Consider the following 21212-nt stretch of genomic DNA (forward strand, 5'->3'; position numbering starts at 1 on the left):
CTACCCGCCAGCAATTCCATTCCAAGCCAGTAGATTCTGACAGCGATGATGATCCCTTAGAGGCATTCATGGCTGAAGTGGAGGCAAGTATCAACTCTGTTATGTTAACATTTTCGGTGATTAGAAATAGATCAGATTAACCTAGTGCTTTAGTCTTCAGTCAGAGTTTGTTTCTTGGCCCTTTTTTGGGAGAATTTTGCTTTTGTATTCTAAAATTTCTTAAATATGCTTCCACTGGCCCTGTAGCATTTTCAGAGATGATTCGTGCCTAGGAATTTGAACTGTAAGCCTTGAACATAGTAGCTCAAGATTTGTGTTTGTTGTGTGTGTTTTGTTTTAATAATTCTTGGTATATTCTTGAATGAATATTATCTCATTCAATCTAGCATTTATTAAATAAATATGTAAGGCAATTAAACTTAAGTAACTTGCTAAAATTACAAATTCTGTATTCTGTACTTTTAATGTTTATTTCTTATTATCAGCATTATCATCAACATTCATGACCTTGCTGTGGAAATTGAAACTTGCGACCTCTTCCTTCCTAAAACTCTTCTCACTAGGCTTTTGTGATTTTGTAGTTTGTTCTTTTCTCCCATCTCCCTGACTTTGTTTATTTGCTATTTATTTATTTGCTATTTATTATGAAAAATTTCAAACACATACAAAAGTAGAGTAATAAAATGAGCCCCCATGTACCCTTCACCCTGCTTTATCAGTTAACAACTTGGCCAATCTTTTGTTATCTAACAACTCCCACCCCTCTTTCAGATTATTTTAAAGTAAATCTCAGACATATCATTTCATCCATCAGTATTTCTGTATTTCTGTAACTCTTAAAAAACATAACTACCATATCATTGTACCAAAAAAATTCTTACATAGCCATCTGTTATCTGTCATTCTGTGATTCTCTTCGTTTCTCAAATATGATTCTCCTACAGTTCGCTATATTGATTTGCTATTGTCACTCGTTATACATTCCTTAGTGACCTCATCCTCTTCTAAAACATAACTTCTATGTGAATAATTAATATCTTTAGTTCCATAGTCTCTCTTTGGTTTCAGCTCTGCTTTTCTAGAATCATATTGACCATTTTTACATGGTTGTAAAAATGGCACCTTAAACCCAATTCATCATCTTTTCCTCCTCAGCCGGGTATTTCATCTTACTTCTCTTAATGGCACCAAAATTCACACAATCACATTGTTTGTTTGTTTGTTTTTTCCCTTGGCCACGCCCCTCAGCTTGCAGGATTTTAGTTCCCCGACCAGGGGTATTGAGCCCCGGCCTTCAGCAGTGAAAGTGCAGAGTCCTAACCACTGGACTGGTAGAGAATTCCCACACTGGCTTTAATTTCTTCCTTTAATTTGCCCCTCTTCTTTTCTTTTTTTTAAATTTTATTGAAGTATAGTTGATTTACAATGTTATATTAATTTCTTCTGTACAGCAAAGTGACTCAGTTATACATATATATATTCTTTTTTATTCTTTTCCATTATGGCTTATCATAGAATATTGAATATAGTTCCCTCTGCAATACAGTTTGACCTTGTTTATCCATCCTATATATAATAGTTTATCTCTGCTAATCCCAAACTCCCATTCCTTCCCTCCTTTCCTCCCCTCCCCCTTGACAACCACAAGTCTGTTCTCTATATCTGTGAGTCTATTTTCATTTCGTACATATGTTGATTTGTGTCATAATTTGTCAATAGATTCCATATATAAGTGATACCATATTGTATTTGTCTTTTTCTGACTTACTTCACTTAGTATGATCATCTCTAGATCCATCCATGTTGCTGCAGATGGCATTATTTCATTCTTTTTCATGGCCAAGTAATAATCCATTGTGTGTGTGTGCGCACACACACGCACACCACATTTTCTTTATCCATTCATCTGTCGATGGACATTTAGGCTGTTTCCATGTCTTGGCTATTGTAAATAGTGCTGCTATGAGCATAGGAGTGCATGTATCTTTTGAATTACAGTTTTGTCTGGATATATGCCCAGGAGTGGGATTGCTAGATCATATGGCAGCTCTATTTTTAATTTTCTGAGGAAACTTCATACTGTTTTTCCTAGTGGATGCAACGATTTACATTCCCACCAACAACGTAAGAGGGTTCCCTTTTCTCCACACCCTCTCTAGCATTTATTATTTGTAGACTTTTTAATGATGGCCATTCTGACTGGTGTGAGGTGATACTTCATGGTAGTTTTGGTTTGGATTTTTATAATGATTAGCGATATTGAGCATCTTTTTGTGTGCCTGTTGGCCATCTATATGTCTTCTTTGGAGAAATGTCTATTTAGGTCTTCTGGCCATTTTTCGATTGGGTTATTTGTTTTTTTGTTGTTGAGTTGTATGAGGTGTTTGTATATTTTGGAAATTAAGCCCTTGTCAGTTGTATCATTTGCAAATATTTTCTCCCAGTCCATAGAATGTCTTTTCATTTTGTTTATGGTTTCCTTTGCTGTGCAAAAGCTTGTAAGTTTGATTAGGTCCCATTTGTTTATTTTTGTTTTTATTTCTGTTGCCTTGAAAGACTGACCTAAGAAAACTTTGGTACCATTTATGTCAGAATGTTTTGCCTGTGATCTTTTCTGGGAGTTTTATGGTGTCATATCTTATATTTAAGTCCTTAAGCCATTTTGAGTTTATTTTTGTGCATGGTGTGTTCTAACTTAATTGATTTACATGCAGCTGTCTAACTTTCCCACCACCACTAGCTGAAGAGACTGTCTTTTTCCCATTTTATATTCTTGCCTCCTTTGTTGAAGATTAGTGGACAATAGGTAATATGGAGTTTTCTCCTGGGTTCTCTGTTCTGGTCCATTGATCTGTACGTCTGTTTTTGTGCCAGTACCACACTGTTTTGATTACTGTAGCTTTGTAGTGTTGTCTGAAGTCTGGAAGGGTTATGCCTCCTGCTTTGTTCTTTTTCCTCAGGATCGCTTTGGCAATTTTGAGTCTTATGGTTCTGTATTAATTTTAGCATTATTTTAGTTCTGTGAAAAATGTCATGGGTAATTTGACAGGGATCACATTAAATCTGTAGATTGCTTTGGGTAGTATTGCCTTTTTTTTTTTTTTTTTTTTTTGGTGGTACGCGGGCCTCTCACTGTTGTGGCTTCTCCTGTTGAGGAGCACAGTCTCCGGACACGCAGGTTCAGTGGCCATGGCTCCCGGGCCCAGCCACTCCGCGGCATGTAGGATCTTCCCAGACTGGGGCACGAACCCATGTCCCCTGCATCGGCAGGCAGACTCTCAACCACTTTGCCACCAGGGAAGCCCTAGTATTGCCATTTTTAACATTATTAATTCTTCCATTCCAAGAGCGTGGGATATCTTTCCATTTCTTTGAATTATCTTTAATTTCCTTTATTAATTTTTGTAGTTTTCAGCATATAAGTCTTTCACCTCCTTGGTGAGGTTTATTCCTAAGTATTTTATTTTTTTATGCAATTTTATTTTATTTATTTATTTAAAAATTTGTATATATTTTTTGGCTGCACTGCACAGTTTGCGGGATCTCAGTTCCCTCACCCGGGAGGATTGAACCCAGGCCACAGCAGTGAAAGCGCTGAATCCTAACCACTAGACCACCCTTGGTGCAATTTTAAAAGGGATTGTTTGTTTACATTCCCTTTCTGTTATTTCCTTGTTGGTGTAAAGAAATACAACCTCTTTTTGTATGTTAATGTATCCTGCTACCTTGCTTAATTCGTTTATCAGTTCTAGTAGTTTTTGTGTGGAGTCTTTCAGTTTTCTATGTACAATATCATGTCATCTACGTATAATGACAATTTTATCTCTTCTCTACCAATTTGAATACCTTTTATTTTGTTTTCTTGTCTGATTGCAGTAGCTAGGACTTCCAGTACTATGTTGAGGAGAAGTGGTGAACATGGGCATTTTTGTCTTTTTCCAGATTTTGGGGGGAAGGCTTTCATCTTTTCACCATTGAGTATTATTGGCTGTGGGTTTGTCATAAATAGCTTTTATTATGTTGAGATATGTTCCTCTATACCCATTTTTGTAAGGGTTTTTATCATCAGTGGATGTTGAATTGTATCAAATCCGTCTGTTGAGATGGTCATGTGGTTTTTGTCCTTTCTTTTGCTTTTGTGTGTTTGTTTTTCTTTCTCCAACACCGTAAGTTTATTTCTTGCTCATGTAAAAGCCAAAATGGGTGTTTCTAACCCGTGGGTGGTGCTCCTTCAAGCAACATTCAGGGCTCCTCCATCTTGTGGCTTTACTCTCTTCAACATATGATTCCAAGTGGCAGAAGGGGACTGAGCATATGTCGTTTCTTTTGTTGATGTGGTGTATCACATTGATTGGTTTGTGTATGTTGAACCATCCTTTTGACCCTGGGGTGAATCTAACTTTGTCGTGGTATATGTCTTTTTTTATGTGTTGTTGGATTTGGTTTGCTAATATTTTGTTGAGAATTTTTGTATCTATATTCATCAAAGATATTGGCCTATAATTTTCTTTTTTGGTAGTGTCTTTGTCTGGTTTTGGTATCAGGGTGATGGTTTCTTCATAGAATCTCTTTGGGAGTGTTCCTGCCTCTTCAGTCTTTTGGAAGAGTTTGAGAAGGATCAGTATAAGCTCTTCTTGGTATGTTTGATAGAATTGCCCAGTGAAGCCACCTGGTCCTGGACTTTTCTTTGTAGGGAGTTTTTTGATTACAGATTCTTCATTTCTAGTGATTGGTCTGATCAAGTTATATATTTCTTCTTGATTCAGTTTTGGTAGCCTGTATGTTTCTAGAAAGTTGTCCATTTCTTCTAGGTTGTTGAATTTGTTGCCATATAATTATTCATAGTATTCTCTTATGGTTTTTTGTTATTTCTGTGGTATCAATTGTGGTTTCTTCTCTTTCATTTCTTATTTTGTTTATCTGGGGTTTTTCCGTGTTTTGGGTTTTTTTTTTCTTTTCTTTTTCTTGGCTGCGCCACGCAGCTTATGGAATCTTAGTTCCCTGACCAGGGATTGAACCCATGCCCTCGGCAGTGAAAGTGTGGAGTCCTAACTACTGGACCACTGGGGAATTCCCAAGGTTTGTCATTCTTGTTTACCCTTTCAAAGAACCAGCTCTTGGTTTTATTGATTTTTTTCTATTTTATTTTTAAACCCTATTTTATTTCCTCTCTTTTCCTGATCTTTATTATGTCCTTCCTTCTGCTGACTTTCTAGTTCATTGACATTTAAAGTAATTATTGATAAATATGTATTTATTGCCATTTTAAACCTTGTTTTCCCATTGATTTTATATATATTTTTTGTCCCTTTTTTGTTTTTCCTTTTGTGGTTTGATGATTTTCTTTTGTATTATGCTTAATTATATTCTCTTCTTTTTTGTTTTTGCGAATCAGTTGTGTTTTTTATTTGTGGTTGCCCCGTTTTTCAAGTATGTTAACCCCTTCCTATATCTACTTGCTTTACACTGGTAGTCATATAGACCTAAACATACTCTGGAAAAAAACGTCTACATTTTTGTACTCTCCTCCCCCACATTTTATGATTTTGACGTCCTCTTTTGCATCTTCATGTTCATCCTTTTGCTGTTCATTGTGGTTATCATTCTCTGGCATAAATGGTTTGATTTTTTTTTTAATCTTATTTAAGTGATTACTGGCTTAGTTAAGTGATTTACTTTACAATTGTGATTTTCTCTTTCCTGTATATTCTTGTGTGTGTGTGTGATTTTTTTTTTTAACATCTTTATTGGAGTATAATTGCTTTACAATGTTGTGTTAGTTTCTGCTGTATAACAAAGTGAATCAGCTATACATATACATATATCCCCATATTCCCTCCCTCTTGCTACTCCATCCCACCCTCCCTATCCCACCCCTCTAGGTGGTCACAGAGCACGGAGCTGATCTCCCTGTGCTATGCGGCTGCTTCCCACTATCTGTTTTACATTTGGTACAGTATATATGTCCATGCCACTCTCTCACTTCGTTCCAGCTACCCTTCCCCCTCCCCTTGTCCTCAAGTCCATTTTTTTTTTTTTTCTCGGAGGCACAGGCTCAGCGGCCATGGCCCATAGGCCTGGCCGCTCCACGGCATGTGGGATCTTCCTGGACTGGGGCTTGAACCTGTGTCCCCTGCATCAGCAGGCGGACTCTCGACCACTGCACCACCAGGGAAGCCCTTAAGTCCATTCTTTATGTCTACATCTTTATTCCAGTCCTGTCCCTAGGTTGTTCAGAACTTTTTTTTTTTTAGATTCCGTATATATGTGTTAGCATACGGTATTTGTTTTTCTCTTTCTGACTTTCTACTTCACTCTCTATGACAGACTCTAGGTCCATCCACCTCACTACAAATAACTCAATTTCGTTTCTTTTTATGGCTGAGTAATATTACGTTGTATACATGTGCCACATCTTCTTTATCCATTCATCTGTCGATGGACACTTAGGTTGCTTCCAGGTCCTGGCTATTGTAAATAGTGCTGCAGTGAACATTATGGTGCATGACTCTTTCTGAATTATGGTTTTCTCAGGGTATATGCCCAGTAGTGGGATTGGTAATTCTATTTTTAGTTTTGTGAGGAACCTCCATACTGTTCTCCACAGTGGCTGTATCAATTTACATTCCCACCAACAGTGCAAGAGGGTTCCCTTTTCTCCACACCCTCTCCAGCATTTATTGTTTGTGGATTTTTTGATGATGGCCATTCTGACTGGTATGAGGAGATACGTCATTGTAGTTTTGATTTGCATTTCTCTAATAGTGATGTTGAGCATCCTTTCATGTGTTTTTTGGCAATCTGTATATCTTCTTTGGAGAAATGTCTATTTAGGTCTTCTGCCCATTTTTGGATTGGATTGTTTGTTTTTATGATACTAAGCTGCATGAGCTGCTTGTATATTTTAGAGTTTAATCCTTTGTCAGTTGCTTCGTTTGCAGATATTTTCTCCCATTCTGAGGGTGTCTTTTCATCTTTTTTATGGTTTCCTTTGCTGTGCAAAACCTTTTAAGTTTCATTAGGTCCCATTTGTTTATTTTTGTTTTTATTTCCCTTTCTCTAGGAGGTGGGTAAAAAGGATCTTGCTGTGATTTATGTCACAGAGTGTGCTCCCTATGTTTTCCTCTAAGAGTTTTATAGGGTCTGGCCTTACATTTAGGTCCTTAATCCATTTTGAGTTTATTTTTGTGTATGGTGTTAGGGAGTCTTCTAATTTCATTCTGTTATGTGTAGCTGTCCAGTTTTCCCTGTACCACTTATTGAAGAGGCTGTCTTTTCTCCATTGTATATTCTTGCCTCCTTTATCAAAGATAAGGGGACAGTATGTGTGTGCGTTTATCTCTGTGCTTTCTATCCTGTTCTATTGATCTGTATTTCTGTTTCTGTGCCAGTACCATACTGTCTTGATTACTGTAGCTTTGTAGTATACTCTGAAGTGAGGGAGCCTGATTCTTCCAGCTCCATTTTTCTTTCTTAAGATTGCTTTGGGTATTTGGGGTCTTTTGTGTTCCCATACAAATAGTGCAATTTTTTGTTCTAATTCTGTGAAAAATGCTATTGGTAGTTTGATAGGGATTGCATTGAATCTGTAGATTGCTTTGGGTAGTATAGTCATTTTCACAATGTTGATTCTTCCAATCCAAGAACATGGTATATCTCTCCATCTGTTTGTATCATCTTTAATTTCTTTCATCAGTGTCTTATAATTTTCTGCATACAGGTCTTTTGTCTCCTTAGGTAGGTTTATTCCTAGATATTTTATTCTTTTTGTTGCAATGGTAAATGGGAGTGTTTTCTTGATTTCACTTTCAGATTTTTCATCATTAGTATATAGGAATGCCAGAGATTTCTGTGCATTAATTTCTCCTGGACCGGGGCACGAACCCGTTTCCCCTGCATCGGCAGGCGGACTCTCAACCACCGCGCCACCAGGGAAGCCCTCTTTAGGTAGATTTATTCCTAGGTATTTTATTCTTTTTGTTGCAAAGGTAAATGGGAGTGTTTCCTTAATTCCTCTCTCAGATTTTTCATCATTAGTGTATAGGAATGCAAGAGATTTCTGTGCATTAATTTTGTATCCTGCTACTTTACCAGATTCATTGATTAGCTTTAGTAGTTTTCTGGTAGCATTGTTAGGATTCTCTATGTGTAGTGTCATGTCATCTGTAAACAGTGACAGTTATACTTCTTTTCCAATTTGGATTCCTTTTCTTTTTCTTCTCTGATTGCTGTGGCTAAAACTTCCTAAACTATGTTGAATAATAGTGGTGAGAGTGGGCAACCTTGTCTTGTTTTAGTGGAAATGGTTTCAGTTTTTCACCATTGAGAATGATGTTGGCTGTGGGTTTGTCATATATGGCCTTTATTATGTTGAGGTATGTTCTCTATGCCTACTTTCTGGAGGGGTTTTATCATAAATCAGTGTTGAAAAAATTTTTTCTGCATCTATTGAGATGATCATACAGTTTTTATCCTTCAGTTTGTTAATATGGTGTATCACATTGATTTGCATATATTGAAGAATCCTTTCATTCCTGGGATAAACCCCACTTGATCATGGTGTGTGATCCTTTTAATGTGCTGTTGGATTCTGTTTGCTAGTATTTTGTTGAGGATTTTTGCATCTGTGTTCATCAGTGATATTGGCCTGTAGAGTTTTTTGTGACATCTTTGTGTGGTTTTGGTATCAGTGATGGTGGCCTCATAGAATGAGTTTGGTAGTGTTCCTCCCTCTGCTGTATTTTGGAAGAATTTGAGAAGGATGGGTGTTAGCTCTTCTCTAAATGTTTGATAGAATTCGCCTGTGAAGCCATCTGGTCCTGGGTTTCTGTTTGTTGGAAAATTTTTAATCACAGTTTCAATTTCAGTGCTTGTGATTGGTCTGTTTATATTTTCTCTTTCTTCCTAGTTCAGTCTTGGAAGGTTGTGCTTTTCTAAGAATTTGTCCATTTCTTCTAGGTTGTCCATTTTATTGGCATAGAGTTGCTTGTAGTAATCTCTCACGATCCTCTGTATTCCTGCAGTGTCAGTTGTTACTTATGCTTTCTCGTTTCTAATTCTGTTGATTTGAGTCTTCTCCCTTTTTTTCTTGAGGAGTCTGGCTAATTAATGGTTTATCAATTTTGTTTTTCTTCTCAAAGAACCAGCCTTTATTTTTATTGATCTTTGCTACTGTTTCCTTCATTTCTTCTTCATTTATTTTTGATCTGATCTTTATGATTTCTTCTGATAACTTTGGGGTTTTTTTGTTCTTTTTTCTCTAATTGCTTTAGGTGTAACATTAGGTTGTTTATTTGAGATTTTTTTTGTTTCTTGAGGTAGGACTGTGTTGCTCTAAACTTCCCTCTTAGAACTGCTTTTGCTGCATCCCATAGGTTTTGGGTTGTCGTGTTTTCATTGTCCTTTGTTTCTAGGTATTTTTTGATTTCCTCTTTGATTTCTTCAGTGATCTCTTGGTTATTTAGTAGTGTATTGTTTAGCCTCTATGTGTTTGTATTTTTTTACAGCTTTTTTGCCTGTAATTGATAGCTAGTCTCATAGCGTTGTGGTCGGAAGAGATACTTGATACGATTTCAGTTTTCTTAAATTTACCAAGGCTTGATATATGACCCAAGATATGATCTATCCTGGAGAATGTTCCATGAGCACTTGAGAAGAAAGTGTATTCTGTTGTTTTTGGATGGAATGTCCTATAAATGTCAATTAAGTACATCTTGTTTAATGTGTCATTTAAAGCTTGTGTTTCCTTATTTATTTTCATTTAGGATGATCTGTCCATTGGTGAAAGTGGGGTATTAAAGTCCCCTACTATTATTGTGTTACTGACAATTTCCCCTTTTATGGCTGTTTACATTTGCCTTATTTATTGAGGTGCTCCTCTGTTGGGTGCATAAATATTTACAATTGTTATATCTTCTTTTTGGGTTGATCCCTTGATCGTTATGTAATGTCTTTGTCTCTTGTAATAGTTTTTATTTTAAAGTCTATTTTGTCTGATATGAGAATTGCTACTCCAGCTGTCTTTTGATTTCCATTTGCATGGCATATCTTTTTCCATCCCCTCACTTTCAGTCTGCATGTGTCCCTAGGTCTGAAGTGGGTCTCTTGTAGACAGCATATATACGGGTCTTGTTTATGTATCCATTTCAGCCAGTCTGTGTCTTTTGTTAGGAGCATTTAATCCATTTATATTTAAGGTAGTTATCGACATGTATGTTCCTATTACCATTTTCTTAGTTGTTTTGGGTATGTTGTTGTAGGTCTTTTCCTTCTCTTGTGTTTCCTGCCTAGAGAAGTTCCTTTAGCATTTGTTGTAAAGCTGGTTTGGTGGTGCTGAATTCTCTTAACTTTTGCTTGTCTGTAAAGGTTTTAATTTCTCTGTCGAATCTGAATGAGATCCTTGCCGGGTAGAGTAATCTTGGTTGTAGGTTTTTCCCTTTCATCACTTTAAATATATTTATTTTTATTTTTGGCTGCGTTGGGTCTTCGTTGCTGCACACGGGCTTTCTCTGGTTGCAGCAAGCAGGGGCTACTCTTCATTGTGGTGTGTGGGCTTCTCATTGCGGTGGCTTCTCTTGCTGCGGAGCATGGGCTCTAGAGCGCAGGCTCAGTAGTTGTCACTCACGGGCTTAGTTGCTCCGCGGCATGTGGGATCTTCCCAGACCAGGGCTTGAACCCGGGTCCCCTGTGTTGGCGGGTGGATTCTTAACCACTGTGCCACCAGGGAAGCCCCTTTTCATCACTTTGAATATGTCCTGCCACTCCCTTCTGGCTTGCAGAGTTTCTGCTGAAAGGTCACCTGTTAACCTTATGGGATTCCCTTGTATGTTATTTGTTGCTTTTCCCTTGCTGCTTTTAATGTTTTTTCTTTGTATTTAATTTTTGATAGTTTGGTTAATATGTGTCTTGGCGTGTTTCTCCTTGGATTTATCCTGTATGGGACTCTCTGCGCTTCCTGGACTTGACTATTTCCTTTCCCATATTAGGGAAGTTTTCACTATAGTCTCTTCAAATATTTTCTCAATCCTTTTCTTTTTCTCTTCTTCTTCTGGGACCCCTATAATTCGAATGTTGGTGAGTTTAATGTTGTCCCAGAGGTCTCTGAGACTGTCCTCAATTCTTTTCATTCTTTTATCTTTACTCTGCTCTGTGGTAGTTATTTCCACTATTTTATCTTCCAGGTCACTTATCTGTTCTTCTGCCTCAGTTATTCTGCTATTGATTCTTTCTAGAGAACTTATAATTTCATTTATTGTGTTGTTCATCATTGTTTGTTTGCTCTTTAGTTCTTCTAGGTCCTTGTTAAACGTTTCTTGTATTTTCTCCATTCTGTTTCCAAGATTTTGGATCATCTTTACTATCATTACTCTGAATTCTTTTTCAGGTAACCTGCCTATTTGTTTCCTCTTCATTTGTTTGGTCTGGTGGGTTTTTACTTTGCTCCTTCATCTGCTGCGTATTTCTCTGTCTTCTTATTTTGCTTAACGTACTGTGTTTGGGGTCTCCTTTTCACAGGCTGCAGGTTCGTAGTTCCTGTTGTTTTTGGTGTCTGCCCCCAGTGGGTAAGGTTGGTTCAGTGGGTTGTGTAGACTTCCTGGTGGAGTGGACTAGTGCCTGTGTTCTGGTGGATGAGGCTGGATCTTGTCTTTCTGGTGGGCGGGATCATGTCTGGTGGTTTGTTTTGGGGTGTCTGTGAACTTACTATGATTTTAGGCATCCTCTCTGCTAATGGGTGGGGTTGTGTTCCTATCTTGCCCGTTGTTTGGCATAGGGTGTCCAGCACTGTAGCTTGCTGGTCGTTGAGTGAAGCTGGGTGTTGGTGTATAGACGGAGATCTCTGGGAGAGCTCTCGCTGATTGATACTACGTGGGGCCGGGAGGTCTCTGGTGGTCCAGTGTCCTGAACTCGGCTCTCCCACCTCAGAGGCTTAGGCCTGACACCCGGCCGGAGCACCAAGACCCTGTCAGCCACACAGCTCAGAAGAAAAGGGGGATTTAAAAAGAAAGAAAAATAAATAAATAAAATAATACAAAGTTATTAAAATAAAAAATATTATTAAAATTAAATAAAATTTAAAAGTAATAAAAAAGAGAGCAACCAAACCAGTAAACAAGTCCACCAATTATAACAATCGCTAAAAACTATACTAAGATAAATATAAAAATCAGAAAGTGGTCAGTTTCATACAGCAAACCCCAAGTCTACAGTTGCTCCCAAAGTCCACTGCCTTAATTTTGGGATGATTCTTTGTTCAGGTATTCCACAGATGCAGGGTATCTCAAGTTGATTGTGGGGATTTAATCTGCTGCTCCTGAGGCTACATGGAGAAATTTCCCTTTCTCTCGTTTTTTTCTCACATCCTGGGGTTCAGCTGTGGATTTGGCCCTGCTTCTGCATGTAGGGTGCTCTCTGGCATCTGTTCTTTTCCCAGACAGGAGGGGGTTAAAGGAGTGGCTGATTAGGGGTCTCTGGCTCACTTGGGCCAAGGAGAGGGAGGGGTACGGATGCGGGGCGAGCCTGTGGCGGCAGAGGCCAGCATAACGTTGCACCAGCCTGAGGCGCGTGCCCTGTGTTCTCCTGGGGAAGTTGTCCCTGGATCACGGGACCCTGGCAGTGGTGGGCTGCACAGGCCCCTGGGAGGAGAGGTGTGGATAGTGACCTGTGCTTGCACACAGGATTCTTGGTGGCTGCAGCAGCAACCTTAGCGTCTCATGCCTGTCTCCGGTGTTCACGTTGATAGCCGCGGCTCACGCCCGTCTCTGGAGCTCATTTAGGCGGTGCTCTGAATCCTCTCTTCTCGCACACCCAGAAACAATGGTCTCTTGACTCTTAGGCAGGTCCAGACTTTTTCTCGGACTCCCTCCTGGTTAGCTGTGGCACACTAGCCCCCTCCAGGCTGTGTTCACGCAGCCAACCCCAGTCCTCTCCCTAGGATCTGATGCTCCCACCTGCCCTGGCGGGTGAGCAGACAACCCTCTCAGCCTGGTGAGTGCTGGTCGGCACCGATCCTCTGTGCAGGAATCTCTCCGCTTTGCCCTCTGCACCCCTGTTGCTGCGCTCGCCTCCGTGGCTCCGAAGCTTCCCCCTCCCCGTCACCTCCCCCATCTCCACCAGTGAAGGGGCTTCCTATTGTTTGGAAACTCTTCCTCCTTCACAGCTCCCTCCTGGAGGTGCAGGTCCTGTCCCTATTCTTTTGTCTCTGTTTTTTCTTTTTTCTTTTTCCCTACCCAGGTACGTGGGGAGTTTCTTGTTGGGGGAAGTCTGAGGTCTTCTGCCAGCATTCAGTAGGTGTTCTGTAGGAGTTGTTCCACATGTAGATGTATTTTTGATATATTTATGGGGAGGAAGGTGATCTCCACTTACTCCTCCGCCGTCTTGAAGGTCCTCCTCTTTCCTATAGATTCTTTACTTTTCTATTAGGGAAGACCTTTCAATATTTCCTTTAGTATAGGTTTAGTATTGCTGTATTCTTTTAGTTTTTGCTTGTTTGAGAAATTCTTTATCTCTCCTTCTATTCTCAATGATAACTTTGCTGGGTAGAGTGTCCTAGGTTGCAGATTTTTCCCTTTCAGGATGTTGAATGTAGCTTGCCTCTCCCTTCTGGCCTGAAGCACTTCTGTAGAGAAATCAGCTGACAGCTTTATTGGGGTTCCCTTGTAATTAACTTTTTGTTTTTCTGTTGCTGCCTTTAGAATCCTCTGCCATTTTTATTATAACACATTTTGGTGTAGGTCTGTTTGGGTTTATCATGTTTGCCACCCTCTGTGCTTCCTGTATCTGGATATGTTTCCTTCTTAAGGTTTGGGAATTTTTCAGCCATAATTTCTTCAAATAAATTTTCAATCCCCTTTTCTCTTTCTTTTTCTAGGATCCCTGTCATGCATAGATTGGCACTCTATATTATCCCATAGGTCTCTTATATTTTCTTCATTTTTTTCGATTGGGTTTCTGTCTGCTCTTCTTACTGGGTGATTTCCATTATTCTATCTTCCAGATCACTTATTTGTTCTTCTGCATTATTCATTCTGCTGTTCATAGCCTTTAGTTCAGCTTTCATCTCTTCTGTTGAATTCTCTAATTTTTCTTGTCTCCTTATAGTTTTTAGTTCCTTTTTATAGTAATCTGCATTTCTGTCGATAGCCTTTCTTAAGTTCCTTCAGTATTTTCATTATCTTCTTTTTGAACTTGGTGTCTATTAGACTGAAGAGGTCTGTTGCATTGTTTGTTCTTTCAGGGGAATTCTCTCCATCTTTTAATTGGGAGTAGTTCCTCTGCTTCTTCACTTTAGTCATGTTGCTTTTGCTGTATGAGTTTAGGAGAAACAATTATTTACTGTTGTCTTTGAGGGCTATTTTTATGTGGTATCGTCCCTGTGTAGCCTGTGTGGGTTTAATAATTTTGGGTGCGAGGGCTGTTTTTAGTATGGATGTCTGCTATCTCTTTCCTCAGTGTATGCCGGCCATTATCCTCTTGATAGGAGGTGTGACTGGTGGTGTGACCAGAGCCTGCATTGAGCGAGGCCTCCTCTTTGCTCTCTGGTTGTCACTGTCCTGTCAGGGGCAGGGTCTGCTCCCTAGCTGTTGGAGTGGAAGCCTCCAGATCTGTTTCTGAGCTGCATTTCTGATCTGCAGTGTGAGGTAGGTGTGATTGGAGGGCTCCCACTGGGAGCGGAGCCACTGAGTATTCCTCCGCTGGAGCTGTTCATCTGTGAGTACCCTCTGCTGTGTCCCCTTTCACCCATTGTGCGGGTTCACAGAGTACAGTGTTGTTGGTGTGGCCCCCGGCCCCACCTCAACCTTGGGTACACCAGCAGCAGGTCCTGGTATCTCTCCGGCGTTGTTTTTGCATGGCCAGCAGCGCAGATCCGCTAAAGTCAGGTCCCAGGACTGCAGTAGGCGTGCACCTGGACCTGCTGTGGGAGCTGTGGAGGCAGCTCAGACCCTGGCTGGGCCCAGCCCCCCCCGTATACTGGTCCACAAAGCCCACAGCTGCTAAAGCCAGACCCATCACAGCCATGGGAGCACCTGTGGTCCGTTTGGTTGTTCCACAGGCACTGAATTTACAAAGTTGGCAGCAGAGGTCTAAATCCGTGGTTCACGCAGCTGCTGGGAGAGATTTCAGCTCTACTCGTGAGTCACACAGCCCCTGGGGCTGAGCTGTGGTTTCACCTACACCTCTGCATGTGGGCAACCCACTGGCGTTGCTCCTGGGGATGCCGAGGTGGCTGGGGCACACAAGCCTGTCCAGGTGGGAGGGGGCTAGGGTGGCAGCTGTGGCTCACAAGCCTGCCCAGGCAGTGGCCAGTGCCTGGGGAAGGAGGCTGCAATGGCAGTCCCACCCCTCCCTTCATATACCACTTAACATTGGTGCTTTGGTTCTGTGGCGGCCCAGGCTTCTGAAAACGCTACTACTGCTATGCGCCCCGCTCCAGCCCCTTCAGGCTGTCTCCATACAGCCAGCAGCAGTCCTCCCCCCGGGTCTGTTCTCTAAACCCTGCATTCCAGCACCCTCCCCCCACCCCCATACCAGCAGACGAGCTTCTCATGCTGAGGCTCCCAGGGCGGTGGCACAGATCTACGTGTAGGTCTCTCTCTGTCCTGCCTGCCACAAACTGGTTGTTGTGCTCTCCTCTGAGCCTCTGAAGCTCCTTTTCTGTCCCAGCTAAACTCCCTGCTGGGGATGGAACTTCCCAGGGTATGGGAACTTCTCTCCTTCAGCTCCTTCCCAAGGGCGGGGGGGTCCCATACCACTTCCTCTTTTTTTAAATATTTTTTTAACTTTTCATTTATTTATTTATAAAATTAATTTTATTTATTTTGGCTGCGTTGGGTCTTTGTTGCTGCGAGCAGGCTTTCTCTAGTTGCGGTGAGCAGGGGCTACTCTTCGTTGTGGTGCGCAGGCTTCTCATTGCGGTGGCTTCTCTTGATACAGTACATGGGCTCTAGGTCACATGGGCTTCAGTAGTTGTGGCACGTGGGCTCAGTAGTTGTGGCTCACAGGCTCTAGAGTGCAGGCTCAGTAGTTGTGGCTCACAGGCTTAGTTGCTCCGCGGCATGTGGCATCTTCCCGGACTAGGGATCCAACTCGTGTCCCCTGCATTGGCAGGCAGATTCTTAACCACTGCACCACCAAGGAAGTCCCTGTAGATATATTCTTGGTATATTTGTCAGAAGAGGTGAGTTCCATGTCCTACTACTCCACCACCTTGATTCTTCCCTCTCTTATTTTCTTTTTTTTTTAACATATTTATTGAAGTATAATTGCTTTACAATGATGTGTTAGTTTCTGCTGTATACCAAAGTGAATCAGCTATACATATACATATATTCCCGTATACCCTTCCTCTTGCGTCTCCCTCCCACTCTCCCTATCCCACCCCTCTAGGTGGTCACAAAGCATCGAGCTGATCTCCCTGTGCTATGCAGCTGCTTCCCACTAGCTGTTTTTCATTTGGTAGTGTATATATGTCCATGCCACTCTCTCACTTAGTCCCAGTTTACCCTTCCCCCTCCCCACGTCCTCAAGTCAGTTCTTTACATCTGCGTCTTTATTCCTGTCCTGCCCCTAGGTTCTTCATAACCTTTTTTTTTTTTTAGGTTCCATATATGTATGTGTTAGCATACAATGTTTGTTTTTCTCTTTCTGACTTCACTCTGTATGACAGACTCTAGGTTCATCCACCTCACTACAAATAACTCAATTTCGTTTCTTTTTATGGCTGAGTAATATTCCGTTGTATATATGTGCCACATCTTCTCCCTCTCTTATTTTCTTTCTAGCAGATGATCAAGCATGTTCATGACTTGCTTCATTTAATCCTCAGAATAACAAAGGAGAATAGGCAGAAAAACTATATATAATTTTTTAACTAATAAGAAAACTGAGTCCTAAGATAATTCAGATTCGTTCTCCAAATCACATTGGTGCTGTGTGGCAGAGCTGGGACTCAAATCTAATTTTTCTTGCTTAGTAGTCCTGAGAACTAGCTCTTGTCCAGTACATAATGCTGCCTTCCTCTTGTCACTTGCCAGGTTCTGTCAGTCTTTACAGTATCTCTTGCATCTGTTTCTTTCTCTGTCCCCTATAGTCACCTTACCTTATACCTTCGTTAACTCTTGCCTGAGCTAAATTCTCTCCCTGCTTTAGGCTCCCTGCTCTCCCGTCGATGTGGTGTTTACAGCTACAGAGTGATTTCCTGTCATGCAACTCCTCTTGCTCAAAAACTGTCACTTCATTGCTTATGAAGTGAAGTCCTTCTAGATTCCTCAGTTACTTGTTACCTAAAGTCTTCAGCCAGAATTCATCTCTCCTCTAAGGAAGTAGGGGAAAAAAAGAATCCAATATGGATGTGTTTTTGTTCGGCCTAAACATTGCTTTTTTAAAATATGAGCCAACATTTTTAAGGTCAGGAGATTTTGTTGAAAAGATCAGACTCTTGAAAAGTGGAAAATCTGGCAAGACTAGGCCTGCATTCTTGTGTGGCAAAAAATAGGCTGTTGTTGAGGAGATAGCTGCCTGCTTTAGACAAGGCAGCCTTTTTCTACTTCACCCATCAGTCCGTATTGTCTTCTTGACACTGACGCCATCGTTTAGAACCATTTACCATCATACTTGTGCTGTAATTTTCTTACAGTGGAGAAATATCTTTCTCGAGCTTGGGTCTCTTTTCAAATATTAGAAAGTAAGACTCAGAGCTATGTGTTACAAGAAAAATTAGGGCATGCTTCTTTAAAATATTCCTACTTACTAAAGTGCAAGCAAAGCATGTCTGTATCAAAAGAATAGAACTTTTCTTACCCTGGCTTACTTCATTCATTGTCATATTGGTGCCCATTGAGTATTTTGAGTTTCCCACCTTTGATTTAGAACATCTTGAATTACTTTCCAAAGAATATATACATAAAAGGTAGCAGAGCCAAGATTCAACTCCAAAGCCCATATTCTTTTTGCTATATCGTTCAGTATCTGAGTTCTTGTAGCTTTGTGTATTTCTGCCATAATGCTTAACCAAAACTACTCAGAACATACATGTGCTTTGCACTTGTGCTTTGTGTGGTAGCGATTTAGTAAATAGAGTATATTAAATGATTCTCTCTAGAACTAAAGGCAATAAATAAATGGTCTGTCGTGTTTGAGATGTCTTATACATGTCTCTTTTTTTTCCCCATCTTTTTGAGATATGGACATTTCCCAAAGGGCTGTGTTTCTCATTTCTTCAGATCCCTAGTGATGAATTAGAATAAAAATCAACTTTTGATTTTCTATGTTTAAATTTAGATTTAATGTTTCGTAATGCAAGCTGGCATGGCCCTTTTTGAGTAGGAGTATCCAAGAATGGCCCAAATTCACTCGCTTGGAATTTCAAGTAGTTGAAGCTGTTTGGAGGTTAAATCTTTCTGATATAGTATCATTCTTCTGGGTATTTTTTTGGTATAGTATCCAAAGGGGTTTTGCTGATTTTAGGACAGAGAGATTGGATATTATCTGATCTTGGGGAGAGCGTTGTTGCCAAGGTATTGCATTAATCCCTGATCGCAGGTGTAAACTTTTCTAGAAAGTGTAAACTTTTCTAGTGTTTGAACTAGATGAAGATTGATTTTTAGCTAGTGTTTCAAAAAAGATTTATGTAGGCTAAAAAATATGTTCTGTAAGTGTTTGTGGCCCTTTTCTTATGTTACATTGCATAGTCATCTTCACCCGTAGGCTTTACTATATCTTATGTGTAGCTCAGTCCCTTGAAAAATAGTGTTTATGTGTAATATTTCTTTTTAAAATAATTCTTTATCAGGAACTTTTGATTAGCTAGAACATCTGACTATGCCAGGTTATATATAGTGGCATTTTTTTACATCAAAGGAGTCAGAAAAACTCACGTTACTTTGTAACAAGAAACAGTTATGCAGAATGTGTTTTAACCTTGGGGAAAATTAATTCTTCTGACCTTGATTTTCACATGTATAAAACAAAGAATTAATTTAGATCAATAATTATCAATTTGCTGTGTATAAGAATTGCCTATGGAAAATGGAAAAACTACAGGCATTTAAGTCCAACCCAAAGGGTTCTGATGTAGTAGGTTTATTTAGACAAAAGTTTTTCAACCTCAGGATTATTGACATTTAGGGCCGGATAATTCTGTTTTGTAGACTGTCCTGTGCATTGTAGGATGTTTAGCAGTATCTATGGCCTTGACTCACTAGATGTTAGTAACAGCCCCCTACCCCAAGTTATGACAACCAGAAATGTCTCCTGACATGGCCAGATGTCCATGGGGGACAAAATTACCCCAAGCTGAGAACCACCTTCCCAGAGCCAGAGCTAGAAATCTGCACTTTTTACTAGCCCCATTGGTAATTATATCATTAACTCTTAAAAGTGATCAAGAATTTTTGCTAATTTTTCCATGCATGGTATATTTGCAGATGAAAATTAAGCATTCCATGTACAGTCAAGTGTTTAGAACATTTGGGTATTTCTCTTTAAAAAATAATTGTCAAACAATTTGATTGCATTGAAATGCAACTGTTAAAATGCATAGCTAAAACTGGTGGTGCTTGTTTGAATCTAAAAATTCTTTATAAAGAAATTTCCCTTTCAGTGTTTTTAGTTGGTGATTCCTTGCGGCCTTTTGTTTCATTAGGATCAAGCGGCTAGAGACATGAAGAGGCTTGAAGAAAAGGACAAGGAAAGAAAAAACGTAAAGTAAGTTGTTTTCTTCTCCCTCAAAAAAGTTACATAAAAATTGCTACAGTGTTGCAAAGCCTATACCCCCAAAGTTTACAGAGAAAAATTAAAATACACAAATGACTTAAAGTTATTTCTGTATCTTGAATAATATTTCTTATAGTAGTTAAAAAGCATTCTTTTTGGTATTCAACTATAGTTTTTAGTAAACACAAGAATGAGTTACAGAGAGAATCGAGAGAGCATCATTACTAAAGTTTGGCTTCATTTTTCAGTCTTGTCCTATAAACTGATATAAAATAGGCTTATGCCTGTGTGATTGATTTTAAGAAGTAATGGTTATTGTATACAAAAAACTATGTATATTTTTAATAAATTATAAAACCTAATTTATTTAAGGGGTGACATGCTTTAGCCACTAGTCAGAACTTGAAATACTTTATTTTCTAGGAAAGAGAATTCTCCTCATCCCCTTGCTGAATGTAGTCTTCTTAAGGCTTTTTTACCAAGTGCAGGGAGGCCTGGTTGGACTTTTACCTCTACTTGGCAGTCAGTGCTCAGGCCGTCCCCAAGGTTCCTGTGCCATATGGAGATTCGGCCCTCTCTTTGGCGTTTACTGTGTGCTGCATTCTTCTCCAGCTGCCCTTCACTGCCCGTGCTGCTTGCCTTAGGGATAGCAAGTGCTCTAGGTTAGGCAGAAAGTCTGATTAAAAAGAGATGCTTATGGGAACTAAGCAACCATACTGTCCACAGCTCCTGAGAGATGCAAGTGGCGATGGTCCGCTTCTCCATGTGAACTGTTTGGGAGTTTTAGTCCCAAATTTTAAAAAGAGTTGATGTAGTTTTTCTCTCTGTCCCCAAGGATTTTGGCTGAATGCAGCTACTCCAGGGCTAGAAACTCTGGGGCACATTAAGAAAGTTGTGACAGTCTTCTTAGCATGTACCAAATGCAGTTTTTTTTTTTTTAATATAAAATGCTTTATATTAAATACTGTACTGTGTTTGTTGTATGGGGTTGACAAGGCTAGGGTCCTTGGGTATCTCTCTTCAAAAGTTTTTACTCTTTATGTTCTTGTTAGAATTTGATGTTTCTAGGGGTACCATATCATCCCATTCAAAAGAAATGCAAACTGTGGCTTATAGAGTGAAACCAGACGTGTATGATGGATGGATAGTTTACAGTATGCTTATTGCTGCTTTGTTACTGTTAGTGTTGAGAGTTCCTGTGCTGTATGGAATTCAACACTAATGTGCTATAAGTATGGAGCTGGGTATGTGGAACATTTGCAGGGAAGTTTGTTTCTCCGCTTGTTTTTCCAGGGGTATTCGAGATGACATTGAAGAGGAAGATGACCAAGTGAGTTCCTATGCAGTATTTCTTTTACTTTTACCCCACAAAGTCTGTACTGGGGACAAGCTAGAGCTTGCCTTCACTGAAATGGCCATTCCTGACGTTCAGCAGGGAATGTTTTGGCTGCGTTGGGTCTTCATTGCTGTGTGTGGGCTTTCTCTAGTTGCGGTGAGCAGGG

General features: G+C 40.0%; 1 protein-coding gene across 1 annotated transcript in view; it reads left to right on the top strand.

Annotated features, from left to right (window-relative positions):
* The window catches only part of DDX42 (DEAD-box helicase 42), a 53447-nt gene that overhangs the window by 12118 nt on the left and 20117 nt on the right, over nt 1–21212 (top strand). Inside the window, 3 exon segments of the mRNA XM_007456757.1 lie at nt 1–83; nt 19640–19701; nt 21004–21040. The exon segment at nt 1–83 is cut by the window's left edge and continues 9 nt beyond it. Of these exon segments, the coding sequence (XP_007456819.1) occupies nt 1–83; nt 19640–19701; nt 21004–21040 (182 nt within the window).

Source organism: Lipotes vexillifer, unplaced genomic scaffold (genome assembly GCF_000442215.2).
Source record: "Lipotes vexillifer unplaced genomic scaffold, Lipotes_vexillifer_v1.1 scaffold299, whole genome shotgun sequence".
Taxonomy (NCBI): domain Eukaryota; kingdom Metazoa; phylum Chordata; class Mammalia; order Artiodactyla; family Lipotidae; genus Lipotes; species Lipotes vexillifer.